Genomic DNA, 11626 nt, shown 5'->3' with positions numbered 1-11626 from the left:
GGTTTATTTGGGACTCCAAATTCGTGTGTACCCTGAACAAAAGCATTCCTAACATCCTGAGTCCAGAGTGTGGCCCTGTTCCAAGAAACTCAAGGAGTAATTGAGGAGGGTACAGGAAAATGTCACCCTATTGGTGGACAAAGAACTTCAGCTTTAAAGTCATCTTAGCATTTGGGGCAAGAATTGCCTCAAGAGACTTACGTCAAGCCCAAGGCTGTGGGGTTTGGTTCTATACCCACTCCTGGGGAGATTTCTGTTGTTGTTTTTGGCCTCAAGCCTCCAGTGTCAGGTATGTGGTTCAGGGAACAGTTCTGACAGCAAGTGTGGTGGGCTGGGCATCTGCAGGATCACACAAGACTGACCTGAGTCCCTGGTGCTCCCCCAACAGTTACAGAAATAACTTCATCTTACCAGTCTGTATTTTCCCACCCCTAAGTCTAGAAGATAACGTGTTACATCTTGAACATGCTAAAAGGAATAATTAAAAAAAAAAAACCTATAAAAATCGACAGAAAAAATACACAGTGGATAAGCTACCCCAAAGCAGTATCAAAATGTTATTCTGATCTGAAATCAGATGAGAAGACACCGAGAACCTAAAAAACGGGATTATTTTCCAAGGTCGTCCTTATCCCCACCCCCACCCCACCCCCAGGCTACCAGAGATGGATTACATATCTTGATACTTGCTGAACTGTGTCCTAGCCACCTCCAGTTCCTCAAGATCTAGTCCTATTCAGCTATATAGTTTTGTTACAAGGATTCTTTTCTTTTTCTTCCTTTTTTTTTTTTTTTTTTTTTTTTTTTTTTTTTTTTAGCAATTTCAGGTTTATAGAAAAATCAGGCAAAAAGTAGGAAGTTAACCTACACATCCTCCATCCAGTTTATTACCAAAGTCTTACCATTGTGTGTGTAAAGAAGTCTGTGTCTGAATGAAGTGTTCTACATGTCAATTTTGAGTTACCGGGTAGATGGCTGCGTGGCTTCTCACGTCACAGGAGAGGTGCTGAGTGTCCAGTGAAGGCTGCCTTCCCATTCCCTTTGGCATCTGCTTTGCAATCAAGTTCAGTGTTCACACCATTCCTGGGTGTGCCCAGCACTACCCAGGTTTTCTGCCCGTGTTGGGCCTGGCATGAATTTGAGCACTAGAGGAAAGTGGTATAAAAACCCAAGGGATTCGGAAGTGCCATGTGTTACTCAGTGGGCCTAGGTTCCATCCTCAGCACTGGGAAAAGAAGAACACACAGGTGGGTGGGACCCTGCCCTTTAAGAAAGAGAAGCCCAATGTCAGTGAGTAGAGACCTCCTAGCCTGCACCAGTGCTGCCCAGGCACAGGCTACCACATCAAAGTTCTCTGGCTCTTTCCACTTTACTCGGTGTGAATGAGGTAGCAGTATTGTTCTGATGCCTTTCAAATGTACACAAATACCCAATTGTCTGTATTCTTCATTTGACCCATATTGTTTGGGACACTATTTATTTGGGAATGTATGGATCTATTTAATTGTAACCACTATTCTATTGAATAAATAACACACCTTTTGTTTATCATGGATGTTTAGGTCTGTTCAGTATTCTGTAGGCACAGTGTCACAGGGAAGTCTTGCAGGGGGCCGGTGAGACAGTCTCATGATGTATGTCAGGTTGGTCTCAAACTCAGGATGCTTCTGTCTCACCTTCCCCAATGCTGGAATTAGAGGTGTGCACCCCCACACTGCCCAGGAAGTCTCACTGTATCATTCTTGTGCAGGGTCTTGGGGTTCCAGATCCTGTCTGACCCAAATGACACCCTGAACCCATGTTACTCGCCCATCCCACTGTCAGCGTTCAGTGCACTTGATTACAGCATTTTGCCAACACTTGATGCTGTCTTCCTTAGTTTTAGTAACCCGACAACTGAAAACCAGGGTTGCATGCTAATAAATTCCTCCAGCTGCTGAGAAGCCCACGCACTTTGTTTTTTCCTCACACATGTATGGACAATTCCCCTCAATGGTGACCCTCTGCTTTATAGTTTCTGCTTGGTTTTCTCGACTGTCCCAATGAGTTACAGAAGTAACTTGATGACCCTGTTACACACAAATCTTCGAGTTGGCTGTGCATTTTTTCTTTAAAAAAAAAAAAAAAAGTTTGTTGTGAGTGTTTTGCTTTCATGTGTGTATGCCTACCATGTGCATGTCTGGTGTCCGTGGAAGTTAGAAGATGTCCCCTGGAACGGAGCTAAGGACAACTGTGAATCACCATTTGGGTGCTGGGAGCCAAACCTGGGTCTTCTAGAAGAGCAGTGCGTGCTCTTAACTGCTGTGCGGCCTTCCACCCCCTCTTGTTTTTTCAAAGATTTATTTTATGTGTGTGAGTGTTTGCCTGCATGCTTGTATGTACTGTGTCTGCCTGCATGTATGTATATGTATTGTGTGTGTTCCTAGTTCTCACAGAGGCCAGAAGGGGGCTCCAGATCTCCCCCTCCCCCAGGAACTGGAGTTAAGGATGTTGTTAGTCACCTTGTGGGTGTTGGAAACAACCCAGCACAGTTAAGAACAAGTGCTCTTAGTTGCTGAGCCATCTCTCCAGCCCCCTGTGCATTTTAAAATGTAAGTGTAATTTTCAAGTTAGTCCAAAATATTTTGGTCTTTGTTTTAGAAGAGGCTAATATATTTTGTATTATGTACATTTGCACATATGCATATTTACATGTACACATGATGAAATCTGTAAGTTAAATGCCTCTGTTGTGTCTCTCCACATTGTTAATGTAAGTCATAGCTTAAGTGAAGGGTCTTCCTAGGTGAGTCTCCCCAGGTTTAATTGAGGACAGATGGGACACTCATCAGTCTGAAAAACGGATAGGACTCTGCTGGTTTTTTGTTAATGTGACAGAATACCCGAACCAATCAACTTAGAAAGAAAAAAGCTTCCTTTGGGCTCATCTATTTAATCCATGGCCGGGTAGCCCTATAGTTTGGGGCTATAGTGAGGCAACAGTTCATGGCAGGAAATGGGCAGAGTGGAACTTCTGTCCTCAAGCTAAGAAGTCAAACATGAAAGCAAGGCCCTGGAGTCCACCATCCCTTCAAAGACACCACTCCAGTGACCTAAAACCTCCTAAAGTCTTGCCACCTCCAGCTAGGGCTTCAAGAGATGTTGAAATCTAAACTATAGCAGACTCCGGCAACCTTCCCTGTTTCATGCAAGTATTGCATAAAAACAGCCCATCACTGTAAGGATGGCACTTGAATGAGATGCTGCATCCTCTGTGCTCATTAAGGATCTCCAAGCAGGTCACTCTAACAAGTCCCCAGGCTCAAAAACCAGAGCAGCTGAGATGCTTGGAAGAGGCATTCTCCAAACCGAGGATCTCCAGCTTTCCTGAGTCCTCACCCATGCTGGCTTTGGTGACAAGCTGTCTAAGTTATTTCTACTCCTATGAGGAACCCCAAGAAACTCATGGGTTCACCAAGCTGGACTTTGAACTGTTGTCAACTCCCTTTCCCTAACTGGAGTGGATAGACATTTGTTCACGTTTCCCCAGGAGAAGTGTTGCCCAGCAGTCCCACTGTCACACCTCACAGGACAGTAGCTGTCTGTGTTAAGAATATATGCTTGGGGTTTATTTTATAGCTTAAACATAACCCCTCCCCCCAGGTGTTGAAGGCCTGGTGCTAGTGAAAGGTGGCGCCATTTAAGGGGCAGAGCTTCATGAGATGTCCTTAGGTAACTGGGGATGTGCAGACTCCCCAGGCCTCGGCCTCTTTTCCCTTACCAGCCTGAAAGTAAGTGGTTTTGCTTTGCCACGGGCTCCCACAACAATGTGCTGACTTGTCTACCATAGACATAAAGGCAGTGGTCCTCTGGGTTGTGGACTAGAACTTCCCAAGTATGGTTCCAGCCTTTTATCTTTGTAAACTGATCATGCTACATATTAGTTAATAGTGATGGAAAACTGATATGATATGATACAGTATCTGGTTAATGAGATTTCAGGGTGGTTATACCAGTGTGTCTTTTTTTTTTTTTTCCTGGAACTCGCTTTGGAGACCAGGCTGGCCTTGAACTCACAAAGATCCGCCTGGCTCTGCCTCCCGAGTGCTGGGATTAAAGGCATGTGCCACCACCGCCCGGTCCAGTGTGTCTTTTTCAAACTAAAAATCTTCCAAGGAATCACTTGGTTCATCAGAAACCCAATATTGATATAATTTCATCATTTTTGATCCATTAAAATTGTTGAATATGCTTGTAAATGGAAGAAATTTTGACTCTGAAAATCTTTTGCCTTTCCCCATTGTGTTCTCTCCAGATCTTCCAAATGTCTCCCTTTTATTTTCCATCTCAACATACACGGATGCAGTCATACAGAGGGCTTCAGAAACGGAAGCTGAAAGAAATGTTATTTTTATTTAAAACAGGAGGAAAGAAGTGGGCATTACATTTTATAAATAACTATAAATATAGAGTGATAGGCAAAAATCTTCCAAATAAATAAATAAATATTGCCACGTGTGAAGGGCCCTAAGAAAGTACAGGGTTACCTTGGCTCTGTGAAAAAGAAAGCCCCACAGTGCTTGCTGCTGAGTGTGTGAGCTTACAACCAGTTTGGTACTCAGTTCTTTCAGGGTTTTTCCACGTAATTGCCTCTGGTGGCTACTGTACAGACCCATATTCCCAACAGGAAATGAAGGCCAGCAGAGAAAAGGTTTGGGGTGTATGCTATCTACTGCTATGGACGATGGTTTTAGTATTTCAGAGTCGGATCCAGTCCTTCACATTACCTGATGTTCCTCTGATAAGCAAAAAAACAATGGATTCATTTCTAAGTCTGTGTACATGAAGACAGTGGAAACCACGAAGTTGTGTGAATGGGCTTTGCCAGGATTCTACTTTTCAGGTGCTCATTTAAATAGAGGGAGGAAGGGGGGCCCTTTGTTGAAGTCTATCACCAGCTAAGGCTCAGAAGAGAGCAGAGCCTCAAAGCCTGCTTTCTTATTGTTCATGGTGTCGCCCCAGGACAGCCCTGGGGTTTCTGGGATGACTGAAAAGTATCTTCATTTATTGCCCTAAGAGTTCCCAAGAGTAGCCTCCATTTCTGGGTTAGCTCCTGCTGGAGACTTCTCCTGCTAGCTAGACCCATTGGACCCCATTTCACTTAAGAAAAAAAAAAAAGACATCCCCATCCCCTCTCACCCAGTCCACAGAAAACCTAACCTAGAGCAGCCCCAAGTCTCAAGGACTCTTCCTTTCCTGGCACGTTTTCACAATTCACCTGGAATACATCACAACTCAAGCCGCTGGCGGAGGCTTTCACTAAAATGCGTCTTCAGAAAGAGTTCGTGCATTTGCATTTTGCAAACCTCCCTAGCAAGGTGGACTTTGCTAAGCCAGGGCAGCAGAAAAGGAAGTCCTATCACAGAGAGCTGGGAATGGAGCGGGGTCAGCACTAGTTCTGCGAATCTGGCAAAGGGTGCTCAATCTCCAGGAAGACTGAGCTTCGTGGAACATGTTTCAGTTCACCGCGGGTTTGCATCTGTTTGTCGGCCTCCTGCCAATCTTTTTTGAAAGCTCTTCCAGAAAGAAGAAATCAGTGTTTTCTTCGACTTGCCTAGTGAAGCCGTTAAGGCGCTCAAACTCAAAAACCCATGTGGGTCCCAGAACAATAACAAAAAGCTGTAGAAATGGCCTCTTCCCTGTGATCAAGGTGTGAACTCTGAACCACTGTTTCTTAATGCTAATTGATCGACAAGAATGCTAGGCAAGAGACAGGCTAATAAAAACCAAGTGTCTAGTATAACTGTTAGCTAAAAAAAATAAATAAATAAAAGCCAGGTGTCTAGTTTACTGTTAGGGTCTTTAAAACAGATTAACGTTATAAATTACGTGTATGTGTGTTTGGTATGTGCATGTGAGTGCAGGTGCCCAAACAGGCTAGACGCATCAGATTTCCCCGAAGATAGAATTACAGGTAGTTGTGGGTGCTGAGAACTGTCCTCTGCGTGAGCAGCACAGGCTCTTAACCTCTGAGCCATCTCTCCAACCTCCCTCTGTTGGGTCTCATTCCAAACGGTAGTGCCCGGGCTGGGACTTTCGCAGGTGACTCTCAGGCCCAAAAGGAAGGGAGAGAAGCCTTCCAACCTTGCACGTGGCCTGAGCCGATTAGAGGATGGAGGCTGAGGCCGCCCGGGCTGGTGGCCTAGGCGAACCTGGGAAAGGGGCGGCAGCGGTCCGCGCCCCCGGCGCCCCCGCGCGCGTCCCCGCGGCCTCTGCGCAGTACGCCCAGTGGGTCACTGGCCGCGGGGCCCACCTTCCTCGGCGCTCGGCAGCTCCCGGGAGCAGGAGACGGGCACGGGCGTGGCACGGGGCCGCGGCTTGAGCACGTTCAGGGGGTCGCGCTCGGGAGGGTCCTCGGCGCTGCGCGTGTGGCGCCGTGGCCGCGCGGTGTGGAAGCGCAGCAGCGGGACCTCGTTCCTGCGCGCCAGGAACTGCGAGAAGGGCGGCGGGTTGGTGCCGGGCTGGAAGGGGCCCTTGGCGCGGCCCAGGCTCACCAGGTAGTGATGCTGCGGCGACAGGTAGATGTCGTAGCCGTTCTCCAGAGTCCTCTGCCGGAACCTGCAGTTCTCCGGGCTGAAGTGATGCTGGAAGGGAAGGGGAGCACGAGGGGGTGAAGGCCGCCGCTAGGTTAAAGGGGTACTGCTTAGCCCAGTCCCTCACTTCCCTCTTAAGAAAGTGCTGAACTTGGCTCCAGCTTTAGGAGAGGGGCTGCTGTAAGGACCCTGGAGGGCACTGTCTAAAGGACCTTGGTCTGGAGTCCAGCTTGCGGGAGCAGGGCCCAGAAAGAGCTGGTGACACTCCTCTTGTTCAGGGTCGGCTAGATTAAACAAGGCTCCTGCCTTCAGAACCCTGCTGGTAAGTGTCCAGAGCCTCTCTGCAGGAAAGTCTGTGGACACCACTCCCTCATAAGACAAGTGAAAAAAACCAGGAGCTCTGTTCCCATGGTCTCTCCAGGAACTCAGTCAGCGATGGTGGGTGACAGCCTTCTCTGTCACTCCTGCAAAGCTTATTCAACTCTCCCCTTCCTTCTAAGCTAGACCACTGCACTATTCCTCTGATGGCCTTGCCTGTGTGAATGCCCTTAGCATTTCTTCCACATCCTGCTAATTTGGCACTCCTGCAGAGTCTGGGAGTGAGCAGAGCCTTTCTCAATAGTATCGAAAGCCCTAAAGAATATGTGTTCTGTTCTTTATTCCTGACTCCCTCTTCTCATCTCTCTTCCCAGAGAAGACTCTCAGTAGCCATGAACTGGCTCACAGGAACTTCACAGACCTTTACCATTCTTAATTGGAAAAGGAAACATGGGATTGCCAAACAGCAAATGTTTCTGAGAAATTGGCATTTCTGTCTGAAAGAGAATTAGTTAGCTAAGGCGTTCTACTATATTTATGAACAATTTTTCTACTACTATTATGTTTGTTGAAGTTTTCTTTTTAAATTTTTTCTTTATTTTTGATGATCTCATGCATGTATGTAATGAGTTATGATCATATTTACTCCACCATCCCCCTCAAGCTCCCTTTATCTCTCTCAACACCTCTCAACTTAATAGCATATCTTTTCCCTTGACAACTCTTCAAGTGCAGTTAGTGTTGCCCTTATGTGCATAGATGTAGGAACATTCACTGGACATGGGAAACCTATCAGTGACCACATCCTCCAAAAAAAAAGAATGACTTTCCTTCCTCCAGCAACAATTTCCTGCCAACAGCTCCTCAGTAAGGGGGCAGGCCTGGAAATCTATCCCTTCTATGCTGGGGGTTTGGTTGGTTTGACCTTGTACAGGCAGCCATTGTTACTATGAGTTTGTGAGTGTTATAGCTGTGTCTGGTCTAGAAGACAGCATTTCACAGCACTCCTCCCCACCCTCCAGCTCTTGAGTTCTTTCCACCTTCTCTTCTGTGATGGTCTCTGTGCCTTCGTGGGTGTGGGTGTTCATATAGATGTCCAGGTTAGCACTGAGCACCCAGTCTCTTGTTCTCAGCACGTCGACCAGTTGTGAGTCCCTGCACCAGCAGCTGCCCACTGCAGAGTGAAACCAACTCTAAGAATAACCCCAGTCTGACAGCGCCAGGAGCTGGAGGCACTTACTAGGCTTTTGAGACAGGATCTCGTGTAGCCCAGGCTGGCCTCCAACTTCTACATAGCTGACAATGACCTTCAACTCCTGATTCTCCTGCCTCTGTTTCCAAAACACTGGGAACACAGATGTGTGCCTCCACTCTCTCTTGTGGTCATTATTAAAAAAGACTCAGACATAAACGTCAGGCAACTTTTATCAACCTTGGGGTGACACGCACATATTCCCTAAAGACGTATCCTGGGAGGAAGCTTGGTTTACTAGAGAAAAAGTCATCTCTTCCAACCTGTTCTTTCTCACCAAGGGTAGGTCACATAACTCTGGCCCTATGGGCTATGGGAGTTTAATGCATCGTCCAAAGGGCTCAGGAGATCCAGATTCCAGCCTGCTCAGGAGATCCAGATTCCAGCCTGCTCAGGAGATCCAGATTCCAGCTTGCTCAGGAGATCCAGAGTCCAGCCTGCTCAGGAGATCCAGCCTGCTCATCACTGCTCATTTTGTGCATTGGCCGTCTGTATTTGGTCACGTGACTTTGCCCCTTCCCTTTGGTTTCCTTATGTATATAAAGGTAATCGCTGCCTCCTGACAGGGTTACTAAATGAGCCAGTACAGTGAAAAACAAGCAGGAGATTAAGTGGGCTGGTGGTCTCTCAGTGAGCATAAGTGGTGGTTCTTCCTGGAGAAGCATCTGGGGCATTGGTAGACCTTGTTCTAACTTTGCCAGGTATTACTTTGTGACTTCGGAAAGACACATCCCAGCTCTTGGTTTCTTCATGTATAACATTAAAATACTAAAGCTGGGAAGATAGCGCTGTTGGCAAAGCACATAAGCATGAGGACCTTCACTTGATGCCTAGGACCCACTTACAAGCTTGTAATCTCACTGCTGGAGGAGGAGAAGCAGGAGGATCAGGGGGCCTTAGCGTAGTTGGCACATACTAGGTCGCCATCAGAGACCCTGTCTCAAAACAATCAGGTAGCCAGCTCCTAAGGAACACCCCTGAGGGTGCTGCTGCACACACATACACACATGAGCACACACACACACACGGCAACACACCCATTTACACATTAAAAAAAAAAAAATTAGGGCCAGCTATGGTGAGCATGTCTTTAATCCTAGCAATCAGAAGATAGAAGCAGGCAGATCTCTGTGAGTTTGAGGCCAGCCAGAGCTGCGTACCGAGACTCTGTCTTGGTAAATAAGGAAATTAATAATAAATACATATATAAGACATGCTAATAGTCTGGTGTGCATGTCTTACAAAGTTGCAGTGAAGTTCAGAGAGCTAGCCGACAAGAAAATGCTCTGTAAACTACTCAAGCCTGGACCCAACTAGAAGTGGGACCGGCATCTCCGCTGGCCTCAACCAGTGCTTTACACAATGACTACCTGTCTTTACCTGCTCCCCCATGTTGCTCTCTCTTACATCAACTTTGATGGCTTGTGGTATACCTATCCACGGTAGGGACTCAGTAAACTGAGACACTGAGTGAGCAGCACTCCCCTTGTGGTCATGTCTTTGTGGTGTTTGTTACAGCAGCCTGCCCTCCAATGGACTGTATGTGTTAGTCCTAGCAACCTCTCCCTCACAGCCCCCCATCAGATGCACCTCCACAGAGGGTGTGCGGAGAGCAGTTTCTGCACTCAGGCATCCAGCCGCTCACACAACAAGGTCCCAGTGTGCAGACACTGGCTGTGGAGATGCCTTGTCCTGCAGCTCCTGGATGCTTCCTGCCCTCTGACCCCTCTGCTCAGCCAGCGGTGTTGTTCCAATCCTCTGAATGAGTCTCCTTCCTATCGGCAAAGCCATAATTGCCGGTTTGGTTCCTTGCATTCACCCAAACGAGGGAAACTGAGAAGCCAGACTGTGCCATTTTTGCTGACCTCAAGACCTTGTTTCCTTTCTTCTTGTCTTGAAGTCTTTGCAAATGGGAATGGGGTGGGTGGGTGCTGAGCTCTTGCCTCTACCTCACACAGCCTTCCTGAGATGTGTGTGGAGGGTCTCTTTAGTCTGGTGGTGTCACATATCTCTGTATCAATCAGGACACCTGCCTAATGCAGCAGCCAGGAGTAGCTCTGGACACATACTTGGAGGTAAAAGGCCCAAGCAAACCAAAATGAGACCACTGAAGGAGAGCAGTGCTGAGGAGGCGGGTGACTGATGTGTTGCTATTTTTTTTTAAAGGCTGTTGGCTGCCTTCACATTTCCTGATGGAAGTGGGACAGGTCAACGGATGACCCACGGTCATAGATAACTTTTGCCCACGCTTTCTTCACTTTTGGGAGCACTGGCTTGAAGCTGAGGGGTGTGTGCGTGCGTGTATGTGTGTGCCTGGAACCGACGTGCCTTCCGCAAGCCTAAGAAGTCTGGGCTTTTTCTTCGAATGGGTGATTACAACACAGAGGATGTGGCAGCATTGTTTTTCCTGTTTGATGTCATACCACTACCCTTTAAAAGTCCCAGGGCAAAAAGGAGGGAATTTAGCTCTGGCTCCCCACCTCCAGTTTTCAGTTTCTTCCTAGGAAGAGAGGAAGGCCAGCAAGGTCCCGGCCTGTCTGGGAGTATCAGATTTCAAGCTCAGCATTAGCCACTCAGAGCAGTGCAATGCTGGGGACCTGCCTCAGACTCCTGGTGGGTGCTCTGTGGAGCGCCTGCAGCTGGGGCACTGTTAGAGCCTACCTGGACACCTCCCCGCTGCTTGGCTCCAACTGGGGCAGCTTGACCCATCTGTACACGGCTACAGCCAGGAACAGTTATCACCTCCAGATCCACAAGGATGGCCGCGTAGATGGCACACCCCATCAGACCATCTACAGTGAGTACTGGCTCCAGGTTGGGAAGAGGGGATACGCCCTGTTGTTGACCTCCAGGAGTGCTGGGGAGGCTTGGGCTAGATAAGAGGGAGAACCTAAATTTCCAGCCTCGTGTGTGCATCTCTCTCTCTCTCTCTCTCTCTCTCTCTCTCTCTCTCTCTCTCTCTCTCTCTCTGTGTGTGTGTGTGTGTGTGTGTACCTACAGGTTTTTCTCAACCTGAATAATCACTACCATAAGCCATTTCTAATAATAAGAGACAGTTTTCTTTCCTTCTGTCCAAGAATTGGAGGGACAATGGATAAAAGATGGACTCAAAGAGGAAAATAACCCAGACTGAACCACAGATGATGATATTTAATGGGGACATGGGGGGGACAGACAGTGGGGGAGATTCTCAGATCCCAAGATTTAGAATAAATCTTTTCAACTCTCCAAATCCTGGTATCTGGCTTTGTAAAAATTCTCAAGAGTCGGGCACACCCTTAATACAATACAAAGCCAGCCTGGTGTACATAGTGATCTACATGCTAGTCAGGGCTACACAGTGAGATTCTGTCTCAAAACATGTGTTAAAGACAGGACACCAGGATACGTTGTCTTGGCAAGTCTGACTGAATGCATCTACCCAACAGGTATGCTGGGCATGCTTCCGAGGCTCCCTGTGTGAGTCGGTGGCCCTCTGAGAAGC

General features: G+C 47.5%; 1 protein-coding gene across 1 annotated transcript; it reads right to left on the bottom strand.

The window, feature by feature from the left end:
• Positions 1-6181: 6181 nt before the first annotated feature.
• On the bottom strand, positions 6182-10926 carry Fgf23 (fibroblast growth factor 23). Its single transcript, XM_036181956.1, is given in 3 exon segments — positions 6182-6289; positions 6291-6623; positions 10804-10926. Coding segments are annotated over 3 exon segments (564 nt in total).
• Between the last annotated feature and the right edge of the window lie 700 nt (positions 10927-11626).

This window comes from Onychomys torridus, chromosome 3 (assembly GCF_903995425.1).
Source record: "Onychomys torridus chromosome 3, mOncTor1.1, whole genome shotgun sequence".
Lineage (NCBI taxonomy): Eukaryota > Metazoa > Chordata > Mammalia > Rodentia > Cricetidae > Onychomys > Onychomys torridus.
The sequence above is the reverse complement of the archived record's forward strand: the minus strand, read 5'-3'. Positions and strand labels throughout refer to the sequence as shown.